Source organism: Topomyia yanbarensis, chromosome 2, assembly GCF_030247195.1.
Source record: "Topomyia yanbarensis strain Yona2022 chromosome 2, ASM3024719v1, whole genome shotgun sequence".
Lineage (NCBI taxonomy): Eukaryota > Metazoa > Arthropoda > Insecta > Diptera > Culicidae > Topomyia > Topomyia yanbarensis.
The window spans coordinates 282373237-282392221 of NC_080671.1; the positions used below are offsets into that span (position 1 = coordinate 282373237).

General features: G+C 40.0%; 2 protein-coding genes across 4 annotated transcripts in view; both read left to right on the forward strand.

Annotated features, from left to right (window-relative positions):
* The window catches only part of LOC131678575 (kinase suppressor of Ras 2), a 328515-nt gene that overhangs the window by 40277 nt on the left and 269253 nt on the right, over nt 1–18985 (forward strand). The gene's annotated exons all lie outside the window — the stretch shown is intronic.
* LOC131678577 (uncharacterized) lies at nt 9834–11912 on the forward strand. Its single transcript, XM_058958803.1, has 3 exons — nt 9834–9892; nt 9970–10063; nt 10141–11912. The coding sequence occupies exons 1-3, from the start codon at nt 9834–9836 to the stop codon at nt 11875–11877; spliced, it is 1890 nt and encodes a 629-aa protein (XP_058814786.1). The 3' UTR covers nt 11878–11912.

Consider the following 18985-nt stretch of genomic DNA (forward strand, 5'->3'; position numbering starts at 1 on the left):
GTGTCATTTCAAAATTTTCAAAACGGATGCGTTACGTACACTTTGAGCCTTAATAACTTTTCTCCTACTAAAGGAATTACTAATATTGTTTCATAAATCGAAAGGAAAACGTTCAACGCTTGCTATTGATACCTTGTTTGCTATTTAAAACTTGTTTAAAAAGTTCAAAAACTACTTTTAATGCGAATCAACATTAATGCTAGAACCTATAAATATGGGTGTCACAGTTTTTCTTAAAGCCAGACGTGTCTAAGCCACAGAGCAGAACACACGTACGTGTGCTGCTCAACCAAGATCTGCATGTGGACTACCAACCAAATCATAGCTACTGCCTTATCGCTGCCAACCAAGAACTGTCGTCGCCCTGCGTGAAATTCATCGCTCTCAGAAGTGGACAGAGTTACTAATTCGCAAGCTGCTCTTCCAGTGCCTGGTTCGTGAGATTGCACAGCATTTCAAAACCGATCTACTCTTCCGGAGCTCAGCCGTAATGGCCCTCTAAGAAGCCAGCGAGGCCTGCCTGGTTAGTTTGTTGGAAGATACCAATCTGTGCGCTATCCATACCAAGCGAATAATCATCATACCGAGCGGGAAACGGCGAAATAATACTCACAACAAACGGTTCTTATTAGGACCACAAAATCGTTCTCAGAAGAATTACACTTGAAATTTCCATTTCGTGCTTTGGAAAATAACTTCCCTCTTATCGGGTTAGTTATTTTCTATAATAATATCCGAAAAATGTACGATAAAACTAATAAACTGACCAATTGGATGGAAGCAAGAAAATACCTACAAAAATTTGAGTCAGAAAAGTGACATTGACGGAAAAATGCTTCGATCGTTTCTAAGTGTTTGGCAGCTGAAGTTGCCGATTTGTTTTCCAACGTCAATTATTTGCGCTGTGCTGTACGGAACAAACAGATTTTTGCGCGATTCGTTGGGAAATAATCAAAACAATTGTGTAGTAGATTCCGTAGATTTTACCGTAAATTTTGATAGATTTTGTAAAAGCATTAATTAGCCTGCTTTGATTGGTGGTTTTTGCAAATCTTTCAAGAACATTAGTGAATGTGGCAACCCTGCTACTAAGCGAAAGCCACACCAAAAAGAATGATGAAAATATTTCCATTTGTCGCACAAAAGGATGGACTTCCATCTGCACTAAGAAGTTTATAAAAGAGATCGCATTGCGATATACAATGCTCATTTGATGTGAGCTGCGAAAGGGGAATGTTCGTGTATGTACGCAGCAGAAGCGAATTCGGGCAAGGTTCGAATCGTTAGAAAGGAATCTCTTCTGGTATCACCAAAAATAGTTATCTGCAAACCGTTCTTATTGGGATGAAAACATAATGGAGAAAGAATTGAATTAGAAAGTTCCATTTAATAACTTGAATTGAGTTTGCGCCTGTCAATTCTTCTGTACATGTACCAGTGATTCATATAAGCAAATGTTTATCAAATTAATCTACAAACCCGAAGGTTTTTGCAAGTCCTAGAAAATCAGTGAATGTGGCAGTCTCATTTGACATGAAATTTCCAGTATACATTCATTCAAAAAGTGCATTGGCTCGAATTATCCATGGATGTCATATGATATGCCCAAGTTTAGTCCTACGTCAACACCGCGGTTATGTCCCGGACATTACCCACTCCTAGTTTTTTGACATTAAAAATGTCTTACTCCACTATCTGGGGCTAGGTGTCATTCTAAAATCTAAACTATATTCCATGTAACGAAACTATGTAAGGTTTGCACGCTTATAACTCCGATATTACTAGATGGATTTTAATCATTCATACACCAACCGATTCAGAAACACCTAACTTAAATATTGTTAATAATTTAATATCTCCCCAATAAAAGTAGACTTTTGGAAATTGGTAAAATTAAAAAGTTCACGAAAAACGGGAAAATTACCATTCGTGAGGCAGATTTCTCAGACACAGCCGTCATTAGAGGGTACCTTAGTCGCTCAATCAAACACGAAAAGTCATAAATAGAAGCGACGTATGTCCGTTTAAATCAGTTGTTGCTCTTATCCCATACGAGCAACATCGTCTCCGGGCGATGCAATAAGCGCTATCGATTTTCGGTAACGTTGGCATTTGCACACACTCGCACCTAAGTGACTAAACCATATACGGTTAGTTTATAAATATAGGTGACGCGTACCCGTTTGAATCAGTTTTTGTTCTTATGTCGAACGGGTAAGATCATGGCTGCAGCGTCTGGGTACTACAATAAGCGGTAGACGCTATGCATTTTCGGCAGCGGTAGCCGTGTGCGGATTTTTCGGGTATCAGCACGGTGTCAAAGAATGATTTGCAAAGTGGGTGGGCGGGGTGGTTTGGATTTAATTCAATACGGTGTGTGCTGCTTAAGAGTGTTGCGTTTGAAAAAAAAATATATTTATTTTTTTGCATGCGTGTGCGTTGTAACTTGTTAATCCATGTTTACGGCGCACAGTGGCAGGTCTTCAAACAAAAGTCGGACAAAACCTCGAATATTACCTAATTTGGCTGAAAATCTCAATTTAAGCTAATTTTGAGGTGCTGAGCTCATTTTTGATGTCAATAGTCGTAAAATATTAAATGCATTTTTCCATACAGTGTCATTGAACCTTTCTTATAACTATGATCCCGTTTTCATGATAGATTTTCCGTTACTGTTCACCAATGTCAGCAATACCATAAAAAATGAAGATCATTACTTTAAATCCATTGTATAACGCGTTGGTTTACTGTAGATTGTCTAAATATTTTAGACAAAACACCATGCGCCTCCATATCAGCAACAAAGCTTCAAAATCTCCTTAAACCTTTTTGCGCGCCTAGGCGCAGAACGAGACCATGATATTCGAAAAATAGAGGTTATTTCCCATAGAATGTATACTATGTGACCGTTCTGAAATGATTCCAAAATTTGCACAGAATATATTAGTGAAGAAAGTATTTTTGATCTGGCCACCTCAAAAATATTTAAACGTAAAAGTCATAGTTCCAAGCAAATTTACCAAATGTATTTTATTCTCTATCCAAGTTCTTTCGTTCCTCTACACAATGAAACAAGTTTTGCTAAAATCGGACCAAAATCAAAAGAGCAACATGCATTTGAAGTGAACAGATCAATGGTGGTTTCGGAAATGAAAATCATTAAAAAGTCCGGACTTTGCTACCTTTAAACTCATGTTAAAAATCGTGTTCTTATCCAATGATCATAAAATTTTGAATATACGACATTCAATACATGAGAAATTTAGGAAAAATATAAAATATCAATATTTCAAATATAAATTTTTGAGGTTTTGGCCAGCCTCCAGCCACTGTGCGGCGCTTTGTAGCTGCGTAGGATAAAAAGCCTATTGGTTTTCATGTTTCATATTTCGGTTATATGTTTTTTATCAGTAAGACATCTGACAACGTGCTTCTGTAGTTATTGCACAGTTCAGCAGCGTAGTATTTTATATAGTAGAGTACACTCAGGTTTTTTTACGCGGATTTTGAAATTTACACGGTTTTCATTAACGCATTTTTTTAAATTTACGCGGTTTTCATTTACACGGCCTGTATCCTCTGCGTGAAAAATCTGAGTATAATTGCATCGGAAACAATCACATTCCCAGCAGAACTTTTTGTTTTCTAATTTCAAACACTTGTTTGTTTCGTACTGCACACAACGGAAAATTTTAAAACAACTTACCGTCCCAGCAGCAGTTTAAGCGGGTGTTCTTTTTCGATTCAAATTCAAGCGATGTCTTAAGCGTTACTGGACTTAAAATTGTTTTCCCAGTTTATCCAGTCTGAATATCTGTCCTACCCTAGGTATTTAAAACACAGTTCTAATCGCGTTTTAAAGTATACAACAAATAGAACGGTTGGATATACCAATTTAAATTTTAAAATAAATCTGTTTTAAATTATGAAACAAACCGCTGTACTGAAGATATAATTATGTCAGTCCTATTACCACATAAAACACCTATATAACATAAAACGCTGCAGAATTGGTTTAATAATACAATGTTTACACTACAGAATTATAACACGTTTTAATAATTAGCAACAAGAAAAATATCACCAAGATAGCATAAAAACCCGTTTTAACTGGTAGTGCGAACGTTGCATAAAAATGTAATTTATCAAATAATTTTTTACGTTTTAACGACATTCAATTAGCTAGAGATTACTGGGTAGGGAAAGTTATGAAACTTAGAGCCATAGTACTCAAGTGAGAGCAAGGATGTGAAGTAAACAGATCGGAAAGCTAAAAGTGGCAGGGTCATTAGAACAGGCTTAATATCATGCGGGCTTAATTTTTGCCTTCTGATAATGAGGGTCGAGCTTAGGCAGAATAACTACGAATCACCCGAGTTCACTATCATGTGTCCTGATAAAGGTAGACGTATCTATCTTTACCGTGACAACCGGCCTGTTGTTGTTGCCGGTTGTCACGGTAAAGATAGACACTTGAGCTATCCACCAGAAGATGTCGCTTTTGTCAACAAATTGAGCGTAACGTTGTGCAAAGTGATAACGTCAAGTAGAAAAAAAACACGAAGCTATCACTTTCACTAAAAACAACACTTGCAGCTATCAGATATGATGCTGGTTAAGTTCACGAAACTTCAAAGTTCTTGCACAACCGATTAACACGAAAAATAAATAGTACAAAAATAAAAACGATCACGATTGTTCAACAAGTATAAATTAAAAAGAAAACTACTAGCTTTGTTGACGACCGGGGTGTAGCAAACAGTGATGCCAATTTTTAAGTAAAAAAGAAGAAAAGTGATAACAGTATAAAATCGTACAGACCGATCTCACTATTGAACACCGACTATAACATATTCGCTAGGATATTAAAAAATAGAATGAGTTCCCTGCTTCCACTGGTGCTATCCAAAAACCTAAAATGCTGCAATGGTAAGCGAAACATCTTTGAAGCTACCGCCCGAATACTGGACCGCATCTGCGAACTTAAACAACAGCGCGAAAACGAAATGTTAATAGCTTTCGACTTCGACCATGCCTTCGATAGAGTAGAGTACAGCTTCCTTGCAAGAACGATGGGAAAAATGAACTTCAACTAGGAATTGATAAATCTCTTAATATTCTGCATGAACAACTGCTTCTCCAAAGTTCTGATCAATGGGAAGCTAGGAAGCGAAATCAAGATTCAAAGGTCAGTGCGTCAAGGTCATTTCAATGATCTTGTTTGTTATATATATACAACCCTTGCTCGATAAACTGCGAAGACATTTTCCTTATGCGGTACTTAACGCATATGCGGATGACATATCTATGTTCGTCGGAAGTGAATCTCAGCTACTTGCAATTCGAAATATCTTTGCCGATTTCACAACTGTTTCTGGAGCAATACTCAACACGCAGAAAACTAACGCCCTAAAGATCGGCACTTTGAACTTGACACCACGTAGCGAGTGTAAATGAATTTAATTTATCACACATATCGACTCACGTTCTTGTTCACTCGGATGTTTCCATATGTTACAATTTGCTATATACCCTCCCCATTAAAACATAATTTTTTGAAGGTCTTTTAACGGTAATCTATTAATAAATCAAGTATCTCACTAGGTGATTGGCATTATTTGGCTGATCCATCTAGTAAAAATACGCTGGTCTGTCCAGAAAATATATTCAAAAGAAAAGTTCCATATTGAGAACTGTGATGAGGAAGCCCACGCCCGCCAACGGAAATATACAGATTCTCCATGAAATATGAAATTTCATTTTCCATTTAAATTTTCAATAATGTACTAATGAACTTAAGTAAACAATCTTAAGGTTGAGTATTTCTTGATCGATTAGTGGTAGAAAAAATGAAATTCTTTGATATTTTTTTTCCTTTTTTATTTCGACTATGTTAGTCACATTTTCTTTTTTACGTTTTAACGACATTCAATTAGCTAGAGATTACTGGGTAGGGAAAGTTATGAAACTTAGAGCCATAGTGCTCAAGTGAGAGCAAGGATGTGAAGTAAACAGATCGGAAAGCTAGAAGTGGCAGGGTCATTAGAACAGGCTTAATATCATGCGGGCTTAATTTTTGCCTTTTGATAATGAGGGTCGAGCTTAGGCAGAATAACTACGAATCACCCGAGTTCACTATCATGTGTCCTGATAAAGGTAGACGTATCTATCTTTACCGTGACAACCGGCCTGTTGTTGTTGCCGGTTGTCACGGTAAAGATAGATACGTCTACCTTTATCAGGACACATGATAGTGAACTCGGGTGATTCGTAGTTATTCTGCCTAAGCTCGACCCTCATTATCAAAAGGCAAAAATTAAGCCCGCATGATATTAAGCCTGTTCTAATGACCCTGCTACTTCTAGCTTTCCGATCTGTTTACTTCACATCCTTGCTCTCACTTGAGTACTATGGCTCTAAGTTTCATAACTTTCCCTACCCAGTAATCTCTAGCTAATTGAATGTCGTTAAAACGTAAAAAAGAAAATGTGACTAACATAGTCGAAATAAAAAAGGAAAAAAAAATTATCAAATAATTTCATTTTTCCACCACTAATCGATCAAGAAATACTTAACCTTAAGATTGTTTACTTAAGTTCATTAGTACATTATTAAAAATTTAAATGGAAAATGAAATTTCATATTTCATGGAGAATCTGAATATTTCCGTTGGCGGGCGTGGGCTTCCTCATCACAGTTCTCAATATGGAACTTTTCTTTTGAATATATTTTCTGGACAGACCAGCCTATTTTTACTAGATGGATCAGCCAAATAATGCCAATCACCTAGTGAGATACTTGATTAATTAATAGATTACCGTTAAAAGACCTTCAAAAAATTATGTTTTAATGGGGAGGGTATATAGCAAATTGTAACATATGAAAACAGCCGAGTGAACAAGAACGTGAGTCGATATGTGTGATAAATTAAATTCATTTGCACGCTCTTGAAAAAACTACATTTTTAATGTCACCGTGGTCGTGTCCTGTACACAACCCTTTAATTTTTTTTTTGTGTGGGGTTATTTGAAAAGCGAAGCTTATTCCAGCAAATCTAAGAACCTTGACGAACTCATAGCTAATATACGAGCTGAGGCAGAGCTTAGGCAGAATAACTACGAATCACCCGAGTTCACTATCATGTTTCCTGATAAAGGTAGACGTATCTATCTTTACCGTGACAACCGGCAACAACAACAGGCCGGTTGTCACGGTAAAGATAGATACGTCTACCTTTATCAGGACACATGATAGTGAACTCGGGGGATTCGTAGTTATTCTGCCTAAGCTCGACCCTCATTATCAAAAGGCAAAAATTAAGCCCGCATGATATTAAGCCTGTTCTAATGACCCTGCCACTTCTAGCTTTCCGATCTGTTTACTTCACATCCTTGCTCTCACTTGAGTACTATGGCTCTAAGTTTCATAACTTTCCCTACCCAGTAATCTCTAGCTAATTGAATGTCGTTAAAACGTAAAAAAGAAAATGTGACTAACATAGTCGAAATAAAAAAGGAAAAAAAAAATATCAAAGAATTTCATTTTTTCTACCACTAATCGATCAAGAAATACTCAACCTTAAGATTGTTTACTTAAGTTCATTAGTACATTATTGAAAATTTAAATGGAAAATGAAATTTCATATTTCATGGAGAATCTGTATATTTCCGTTGGCGGGCGTGGGCTTCCTCATCACAGTTCTCAATATGGAACTTTTCTTTTGAATATATTTTCTGGACAGACCAGCGTATTTTTACTAGATGGATCAGCCAAATAATGCCAATCACCTAGTGAGATACTTGATTTATTAATAGATTACCGTTAAAAGACCTTCAAAAAATTATGTTTTAATGGGGAGGGTATATAGCAAATTGTAACATATGGAAACATCCGAGTGAACAAGAACGTGAGTCGATATGTGTGATAAATTAAATTCATTTACACTCGCTACGTGGTGTCAAGTTCAAAGTGCCGATCTTTAGGGCGTTAGTTTTCTGCGTGTTGAGTATTGCTCCAGAAACAGTTGTGAAATCGACAAAGATATTTCGAATTGCAAGTAGCTGAGATTCACTTCCGACGAACATAGATATGTCATCCGCATATGCGTTAAGTACCGCATAAGGAAAATGTCTTCGCAGTTTATCGAGCAAGGGTTGTATATATATAACAAACAAGATCATTGAAATGGGATGACCTTGACGCACTGACCTTTGAATCTTGATTTCGCTTCCTAGCTTCCCATTGATCAGAACTTTGGAGAAGCAGTTGTTCATGCAGAATATTAAGAGATTTATCAATTCCTAGTTGAAGTTCATTTTTCCCATCGTTCTTGCAAGGAAGCTGTACTCTACTCTATCGAAGGCATGGTCGAAGTCGAAAGCTATTAACATTTCGTTTTCGCGCTGTTGTTTAAGTTCGCAGATGCGGTCCAGTATTCGGGCGGTAGCTTCAAAGATGTTTCGCTTACCATTGCAGCATTTTTGGTTTTTGGATAGCACCAGTGGAAGCAGGGAACTCATTCTATTTTTTAATATCCTAGCGAATATGTTATAGTCGGTGTTCAATAGTGAGATCGGTCTGTACGATTTTATACTGTTATCACTTTTCTTCTTTTTTACTTAAAAATTGGCATCACTGTTTGCTACACCCCGGTCGTCAACAAAGCTAGTAGTTTTCTTTTTAATTTATACTTGTTGAACAATCGTGATCGTTTTTATTTTTGTACTATTTATTTTTCGTGTTAATCGGTTGTGCAAGAACTTTGAAGTTTCGTGAACTTAACCAGCATCATATCTGATAGCTGCATGTGTTGTTTTTAGTGAAAGTGATAGCTTCGTGTTTTTTTTCTACTTGACGTTATCACTTTGCACAACGTTACGCTCAATTTGTTGACAAAAGCGACATCTTCTGGTGGATAGCTGATAGTTGCATGCAAGTTCGCTTCATTTTTGCTGCGTTTATTGCATACCCGGTAGGCGTTATTTTCTTCGCTCAAAAGCATGGCTTGTACCAACTGCTCGAAAGTCATAAATGATTCTGAGCGAATCACCTGTCGTGGGTATTGCGGAAATTCGTTTCACATGATATGTGTCAAGTTGGATTATGACGTTCGTGATGTTCTGGGAATCCACTCACGGAATTCATTCTGGATGTGTAACGGATGTGCTGATTTGTTTTGTAACGATAATTTCCGCAGAATGGCGTTGTTGCGACAATGCAATGCCCGACGACAATTCTCTGAAATCATTAAAGGATGACATAGCTGATTTAAAAGATGTCGTTAAAGCTCTCTCGGTTAAAGTCGACACAAAACCGCTATCTCCAACGGTAAATACACCTTGGACAGGGATTGCTGCATATAATCCCGTTCCAAACACTCCTAAGCGCAAGCGTGAAGATGATCCGTTCAAAGCAAAAATCACTAATATTCGTGGAGCAAAAGCTGCGTTTGAAACGATAAAAACAGTATCACCACCTGAGGAGCTGTTATGGGTCTACTTGTCTGCATTTTATCCCAGCACGACGGACGATGAAGTTTCTAGACTTGTGAAAGATTGTCTGGGAAAGGATATGCAACCAAAAATAGTTCGCCTAGTTCCTAAGGATAAGGATCTCTCATCGCTGAGCTTCATCACCTTCAAAGTTGGCGTTAGCAAATCATGCGGGGCTAAGGCTCTGTCCAAAGACTCTTGGCCGGAGAACATCTACTTTCGTGAATTTGTGACCAATTCAAAAATTCAACGGCCTATCATCAGGATCGCTGCGAAGAAGAATCCATCTGGTGGTGGACAGTAGCGCCAAGCTATCCCGGATAAACTCGTCTGTCTAACTTCATGTTCCTCGGTGAGCGACATCGGACTACCTGGCGAATCGGCAACTTCTTCTGTGTCAGGTAAAGCCAAGAAGGGTATATGTCCTTCCGAAGCACTTCAAGATGCTGCACACCCTCAATGTAAATTTCACTTACAGTCTGCTGATGAACACTACTCAATCGACTCTACCGCTCCAGCGAACCTTCAATGTCAAAATGATAATTTCGATCGCATCGCATCTGTCCGCTCAGGTAAACATTTAAATAATATATGTCCTTCCGAAGCTACACGTGATACTGCGCACCTTCAAGTATGCCTCCCATCGCAGTCAGCCGCTGGACGCAACAGTTATGACGCAGTCATTCCCTCCGTATCGCAGCTTGTTCCCCTTCCTGACAACAGTACATCCTGCTCTCCCTGCGCTATTTGCGGTGATAGTGATCATCGAGCCCGCAGTCCTGAAACTTGGAATGCAGCACGACACCTCTCACATGACACTGATGGTTTGCGGATTTACTATCAGAACGCGAGAGGGCTTAAGACGGAAATTGATGACGTGTATTTGTATTTAGCTGCTGTGGACGGTGACTACGATGTTTGCGTCTTCACCGAAACATGGCTCGATGCGCGTATAACATCAGTGCAGCTTTTCGGCGATGCTTACACCGTATACCGTGCGGACCGAAATAGTGGCAACAGTATTCGCGGACGTGGAGTTTTGATTGCTGTTTCCACCGCATTTGCCTCATGTGAGATTGATGTAGGTAGTTTAACCAGTGTTGAGGCTGTTTGGGTTAGAATTACAACTCCATCGAGGAACTTTTATATTGGTGCTGTCTATATTCCTCCTGAAAAGCGACTCGACTGCAATATCATGCAACTTCACATGGATGCTGTGAATAACGCTTCTTCACAAGCTGGCGCGGATGGCGTGATGATTGTCCTTGGTGATTTCAATCAGCCAGGACTCATTTGGGTGCCGTCACGACACGGATACGCTTACCCAGACCCGATTGCTTCGACAACCAACATCGCCAGTCGTTTGCTACTGGACGGATTTGCTTTCAACGGGCTAAGTCAAGTAAGCATGATTCCTAACCACCAGTCACGCTTTTTGGATCTCGTCTTTGTTAGTGAAACTATTATACCTGTATGTTCCGTCAATGAAGCATCCAGCGTGATTGTTCCACTTGACAACTTTCATCCCGCGCTTGAAATCTCAATTGGCACTATTCGATCAGTTCAGTATGTAGAAACTCTTTCTGTCGACCGTCTCAACTTTCGCAAAACTGATTTTGTAAAGCTGCGCAGTTCTCTGTCGCAAATTGATTGGAGTGTACTGCATGCCCAAGTGAGTGTTAATGCTGCAGTTGCCATCTACAAGCGACTACTACTGAACTGTGTTGAGACCTCAGTGCCTAAATGTCAGCCTCCTAGCAAGCCGCCCTGGTCAAACAGCACTCTTCGAAAGCTAAAACGTACTCGAGCAAAAACCCTACGTGCGTACACAAATCGACGGTGTCCTCTTTCTAAGCGCATGTTCACTTTAGCCAGTAATGAGTATCGTTGTTACAACAAGCTTCTGTACAAACGCTATGTAAACCGCATCCAGAATAATCTACGCCGAAACCCGAAGGGCTTTTGGTCATTTGTCAACACGAAGCGAAAAGAAACTGGACTTCCATCAAGGATGCTTTACGACGGCGAAGAAGCTACGACAACTGTGGCGAAATGTACGCTGTTTGCCAGATTCTTCTCGAGTGTTTTTTCAACTGACTCGCCAACCGCAAACGAACTCGAAAATGCCTCTCGCGACGTTCCTGCTTGTGCTGTTGATTTGGATGTGTTTACTGTCTCTGAACAAATGGTTATATCTGCAATTCGGAAAACCAAGTCATCTTATGCACCCGGCCTCAGTGTTATACCTTCAACTGTATTGAAAAAATGTTCGGACTTACTTGTAACACCACTTGCATATATTTTGAACCTATCGCTCCAGGAGCAAACGTTTCCTGAGGATTGGAAATGCTCAGTAATGTTCCCGGTATTTAAGAAAGGTGACTAACGCAACATAGCGAACTATCGCGGAATATCTTCGCTAGGAGTCGAATCTAAAGCGTTTGAATCAATTATTTCGGCGACGGGGCGTTATTTTCTGCTTGTCGACACTACATTAGTACATCTCAGCACGGATTTTTCCCAGGACGTTCAGTCGAGACGAATCTCGTCTGCTTTACGTCATTTTGCACGGAACAAATGTCTAAGAAATTGCAGGTGGATACTATTTACACTGATCTAAAGGCAGCTTTTGATAGAGTTAATCATGAGATACTGATAACAAAGCTTGATAAGCTAGGGTGTTCTACTAGATTCTGCCATTGGCTTCGATCCTACCTTGTGCACCGTGAAATCGTTGTTCAAATTGGCGATATTGTTTCAGAATCCTTTTTCAACACTTCCGGAGTTCCTCAAGGTAGTACGCTAGGTACACTACTTTTTTCACTGTTCGTGAACGATGCGGTTTTCGTTCTAAGCCGTGGAGGAAAGCTGTTTTTTGCCGACGACTTAAATTTTTTTCTTGTTATACGGAATGAAGCCGATTGCCGTGAGCTACAGCATCTTATTGACACCTTTTATAGCTGCTGTGTAAGAAACATGATGGTCCTTAGCGTTGCAAAATGTTTTGTCATCAGCTATTATCGAACGAGAAATATGGTTACCTTCAACTACAACATCGCAGGAACTCTACTACAACGCTTTGACCACGTGAAGGATCTAGGAGTCATTCTTGATGATAAGCTAACGTATACTCATCACGTCTCAGCGACCATCGACAGAGCCAATCGTTTGCTGGGATTTATTTTCAAAATATCCAACGAATTTCGGGATCCTCTATGCTTCAAGGCTCTTTATTGCTCATTGGTGCGCCCGCAGTTGGAATTTGCAAACGTCGTTTGGTGCCCGTATCAAGCTACGTGGAGCCTTAGGATCGAAGCAGTCCAGCGTAAATTCATACGATATGCGTTACGTGAACTGCCGTGGAATGATCCATTAAACCTGCCACCGTACGAGGACCGTTGTCGTCTTTTAGGACTTAATACTTTAACACGCCGGAGACATGCAGCGCAAGCTACCTTCGTGTCAAAGATTCTGCTGGCTGAATATGATGATCCGGAGCTACTAGCGCAAATCAACCTCTACGCGCCTACCCGTTCTCTTCGCCCTCGAGCCCTGCTGCATTCTGAAATGCGCAGCACTAACTACGCTACCAATAGTCCAATTTTAGCAATGAGTCGTCGCTTCAACGAGTTTGCTGAAATTTTTGACTTCGTCATGAACTCTTCGCAGTTTCGTCGTCGTGTATTGTCACTATTTTAATTATGTTTAGTTTACCTTAGTTTAGTATAGTTCATTAAGATAAATTGTCAGTTGGACTTTTTTATACAAATACAAATACAAATACTAGCACAATAACGCCATCAAAGAATTCCTTGGGAGCTTGGGATGACATAGCTTCATTTATGATAAATGTGAACTCCCGCTGGATCACATGCCATGATTTCAAAAAAAAATTTCTTCGGTAGACCATCCACGCCCGGTGATTTACGTGAGCTGCTTGCTTTTATTGCTTGTAATATCTCATTTGGTGAAATTTAATTCAGTATGCGATCGTTGTCTTGATTCTCGTTTGGGATGCGTTCTGCTGGATCGAAGCTGTCGTTTACTGTGGTGTTTGTTGAGGAGTACAGGTTCGCGAAATAGTCCTGCACGCTCTGATGTATTTCATTTGGATCCCTTATTAGGGTAGCTTCATTTTGCAGCATTTTGATCGAAGTTTCAGCTCGTCGGGTCTTTTTATTTGCTACGTGGAATATTGATGTGCTTTCTCCGCCGATGTATGCTTCGTTCCAACACCGCGTTTGCTGCGCATCGTTCCGTTGAAGAAGCAGCATTTTTCCCTTTATGTGGTTAATACTTCGTAGCTGTCGGGGATCGCCATAGTAGCGATCGTAGGATGAGCGAAGCAGAACGTAATACAGTTTCATTGTGTCACAGAAGGAAGTCTTTTTATCAAAGCTTTCCATTTTAGGAAGGAAATAAGTTTTGGTTTGACAAATTTGATCCACCATTCGATCCATGTACGGAAATTCCTTCGGTTCCTTGCCCAATACACCCATTTGACTTGAAGTTCGTTGATAACTGTTGGATCATTCACTAAATTTGGATGCATACGCCATAGACCCCGACCAGGTGGATTCCCAAGTGTGGGAAGCACAGTGCGGATAATGTATGCTTTATGATCCGAGAAAGCCGTTGCTGCAAAATGTGCTGTTCTTATCCATCCGCGTATATTTGGAGTGAGAAGAATTCGGTCTATCCTGGAGGCAGAGTCAGATCTGATAAATGAAAATTCTACATGTTGTCGATGTATAAGCTCCCAGCTGTCGTCAACTCCTGAGGCAGACATGAACCTTTTAAGCATTGGACTGTGTACATTAGAACCGGTCGCGTCTTTTTGATTCACTACAGAGTTTAAATCACTTCCAATAATTGCAGTGTGTGTCGCATTGTAGAAGTAGTATGGTAGCACATTGTTATAGAAATTCTCCCGAGCGTTTCTATTTTGCGTTCCTGACGGTGCATAAACGTTATCCGTGCGCTGATAATTCTTGATTCCATGCTTCTATCAATGTTAGTGAGGGGGAAAAAGCTTCGTGCTGCAATCGCTGTTCCTCTTCCATGCTCGTCTACATTGTACTCAATGCTGAAACCTGGTATGTTGAGGCTTGTCGTTGCCACTTCTTGCAGGAAGATAATATCTAGTTCAGCAGACCGGATGAAGGAAATCAGGGCATCGAGTTTTGTCCCGTTTGTCACTGCGTTCATGTTGATTGTAGCAATCTTGTAGCTCCATCGTAGAGAAGGCAGTTCGTTGACATGTTTGCTCGACCAGCTAAAGGTCGTCGCGATGTAGGCAGGAACACGAAGACCAGCGAAGCACCTTATGGAGGTGGCAGTAGCAGCGAAAGCTGAGAATGGTGAAATCTTGCTGTGGGTGGCAGTATCATATGTTGTTTCGGCGGGACATATACTGCCCAAAATGCTTACCGAGAAAGCTGAAATCGATGCTGGCATACTCGTTCTATGCAAAATTCCATCACAGCAGATGGACTCTTGCAGATTGATCAAATGATTGCTCCAAAAGTACGGACAGCTGATGGGTGCCGTTGCAGTGGCGACGTAAACTGAGACGGAAAGGAGCAGCGAAGCAAAAGGCGCTGCTTGCATCTTCAGCTTGTTGCTGCAGCGGTGACACGAGTAGCTAATCAAAATTTGCCTGGCGACGAGCACTAGCGTAATCATTTGAGTGTTGTACAAACTGGACGGATGGTTGACGAGTGCAAATGCAGCAACGCAATACTGCATACTGCATTTATTTATGTTTCGCCGACACGACGAATGGCAGCAGGGTGAGCTGGGAACGGTGAAAACTTGCTGAAGGTGGTAGTATCTAAATTTGCTTCGGCGGGACATATACTGTTCAAAATGCTTACCGAGGAAGCCGAAATCACTTCTGGCATAATCATTTTATGTGAAGTTCCATCACAGTAGTCGGACAATTCCAGAGACATCGATTGATTGCCCCGACAGGATGGACAGCTGATGGGTGTTGTTGCGGTGGCGATATAAGCTGGGAGCAATAGAACCAGAAAAGCAAAGGGCGCTGCTTGCACATCCAGTTCGTTGCTGCAGTGTTGAGGCGAGTAGCTAGTCAAAATTTGTCTGACGACGGGCGCTTGCCTAATCATTTCAATGTTGCACAAACTGGGCCGATGGCTGACGAGTATAAATGCTGCAATGCAATATTGCATTTTGCATTTGTTTATATTTTGATGACGCGACGAATAGCGGCAGGGCTCATCGGCGTTGGGGGGAGCTAGAAACGTTGAAAACTTGCTGAGGGTGGCAGTATCGACGTTTGCTTCGGTGGGACATATACTGTCCAAAATGCTTACCGGGGCAGCCAGACGCTCTGCTTGCAGATTCTTTTTGTTGCTACGGTGATGAGACGGATAGTTTGTCAATTTTCCTTCGAGAAGGTAATTGCGAACTACATTGGCGACAGGAGCAGGTAAGAAGATAATACTTTTTTTCTTGCAGTGACGGGCCCAACTATAGCTAACACTGGCGGAAGGATCTCGCAGCGGCGTATTATTGTTGTATTGACGAGAACGGTGCTCGCCGGGTACATCCGCAGCGGCACAAACTGATGAAGGTAAAATTTTGCTGAGAGCAGTAGTATCGAGATTTGCTACGGCTGAACATATACCTACCTACTGTTGAAGGTGCTTACCGGAGAAGAAAAAGTTTTCACATTCGTTTTTTTGACCGCTGACGCTCGGTTTCAATGACTTTGCAAACTCAGAGCACTTTTGTGCATAGTGAACTCTACGGTTGCAATGTTTGCATGTGGCGACTTGACCTTTGTAGGTTATGAGAGTCATAGTCGTGTCTACCATCGTATGACGGTATCGGTTTTGACAGTTTCATACGCATAATCCTCACTCCATTTGGAACACCAGGAAAGAAATCTTTCCAAACTTCATCACGGATAGTCTTATCCACGATGACGTCATCAGTTTTAACTTTGACAGTAGCTGCGGGTGGAACTGTGTTCGATGTTTTTCTTCTTCGTGTGTTGTATTTATTTTTGTTTGAAAATTGACAATCACTGTTTGTTTACCAAACTGTATTTGGATAGTTGTTGTGATTTTTATTTAAAATTACTCATGACTGTGTAGTAGGTAACTGTAAGTCGACTGAAAAGACGTTGAAAGTTCGTTTGTGTTAATTCCTGCTGTAGGTAAAGCAGCGGAACTGTGATACTCATCGACTCTCACATAAGCTGTTTAGATTCTGAGAGCAACAATGTCCCTGAAAACATGAAAATGTACAATCTTCGTGTAGAAGGTTGTAGTGATAGAAAAAAGCGGATTTCATGATAATGCAATACATGCCAGCTCTAAGAGCAGTACACATTATTATTCTGCTAGGGGCTTTTCCGAAGATCTGAAAAAATCATCGAACTAGAAAAAAGGTACATCGCTATGCATGAAAATCGCAACTCTCCACCAAATTATCAAAAAATTAGCTCAGACAGATTTCCGATGCGGTCAGCTGCATCCGGGCGCTTTTCTTCTTCATGTAAATAGTTGTACCTGTATGAAAATTTCTAGTATATCCTTACAGTGGAAATATGAAAAGTAACTTTAGATTTAGTGCCGATTTCTTCACCCACACTGAACTTTTAAAAATAATGCGTGGGTAAAGAAATCGGACCTTAGTTTATTTAGTCACTATTTTTGAGTAATTATTCTCTGGCAAGAATCTGAGTATGTTTAATAAGATTTGTTTTCATTTCAGATGAAACACCAAATGTAGAGAATTCAAAACGGATCATTCCGAGTCCATTCCGATGAAAATCGCGAGTGTCGATTATTAAAACAACGATATCGTTTGCAATTGGCACGGTTGCAACAACGTGTTGAATTTCTAGAAACGATACTACGATAATTAAAACGACGGTTTGATTGGCTGAAAAATGACTGGCATTAGGAAATTTTCAACGTATTAACAATTTTGTAGAAAGTAGCCAAACCTTACTGTGTAATGACAAAGACTGAAGTCTTCGTAATGATATTGCAAAATCTTCTAAGTAACGTTTCATTTGATGAATATTACTCAGTGTGTGCTACAACAATTTCGAAGTATTTTTACCGAATAGTATTCGCAATGTACGAGTGCTTAAAGTATGCAATCGAAATCGTATCAAAAGATACAATCGATAAGCATACGCCTCGATCGTTCAAATAACAGTATGGAAATAGAAAGATATTTATTATTGGCAGTTTCGAAATTAGTACAGAGAGACGGTAGAATCCTGAAGCTAGATCATCAAAGCGATTACAAACTTATGCAAACTACAAAATTTCTAATCGGCCTGGCAGCAAATGGAACGCTTGTGTTCATCTGTTGTCGAATTTCTCGATATTCGCGAATGCAGCTGATATAGTTCTTGCTGACAAAGGATTTTATATCCCCAATATAATCACATCAAAAGAAACTAGTTCCTTAGTAAAGGGACTAAATTAAATCCGTTAAATATTGATAGAGGTGAACGAATCACGTCGCTTAGAGATCACGTGAATAATTGGAGTTCTGAAATTCAAATTTACTTCTAGGAACAATTCATGTCGACTCTTGGAGATGGAATTAATGCCGTTGATTTGATTGTATGTTTGGCTTGTATTTTAGGTATTTTTTATTCCTTGAACATTACCATCGCAATAAAGCGTCGAAGACTTCTAATGGGATTTTTTATTGATGTGCACCGGTGTAGTGGAGTGCACTGGTTTTGCACTTTCTAGCAGAAGTGTCAATGGAACATACCCAGTTTTCTACACTTCTGCTAGAAAGTGCAAAAATGGTGCAAAACCAGTGCAGTCTATTACACCAGTGTCAATCAATCGAAAATCCCATAATTGTAGCAAGTACGTTTCGATAACAACCCAGTAAAGTTTAGCCGGAATCCTACCTGTTTCTAACTCGCACTCCGGCTCCAGTGTCCCTGGTGCCGGAATACTATTTAGAACCAGGTTCATTTTTCGGTATAAATTACTGGGAAATACTCCAGATCAAACCATTCAGCATTTTATTCGGAATCCTAAATGGATTCAGTATGGCATCCAGCTCAAATGCAACAATCAACTCCAAAACTGGGATAAATCCTCAAGAAAATACATGAAATGTTTATTGCCAGCTGGTAGGGCAATTCAGAGGTTCTTTTTTCACTATCCAGAAAACCTTGACTTACTGGACACAACTTTCCGGAGACACTATCTTCCATAATGTTCAGTCTCGCATCAAATCAAACCATTTTAACCCGTAAGGTTTAGATTATTGCAATGTAGCTGAAAACCATACAGGACCCATTCAGGATTCCGATCACCGGGTGCCATTGAACTTTGAACCCATTGAACGATAAGTGACATTTATAACTAATTTTTTTCAAATCCGTCTGTCCGTCGACTGTACATGCAAATTTGCCAAGAAGCAGATTATAGCATTCAAATGGGAGCAAGCAAGACCATGGCAGTTTGAGGTCGGGATAT

Excerpts from the sequence above, each read along its gene's own strand:
- LOC131678577 (XM_058958803.1), top strand. The coding sequence starts at position 9,834 with ATGTTCCTCGGTGAGCGACATCGGACTACCTGGCGAATCGGCAACTTC. Across the intron at positions 9,893-9,969 it reads GGCAACTTCTTCTGTGTCAG|TCTGCTGATGAACACTACTC; the intron begins GTAAAGCCAAGA and ends TTTCACTTACAG. Across the intron at positions 10,064-10,140 it reads CATCGCATCTGTCCGCTCAG|TCAGCCGCTGGACGCAACAG; the intron begins GTAAACATTTAA and ends CTCCCATCGCAG.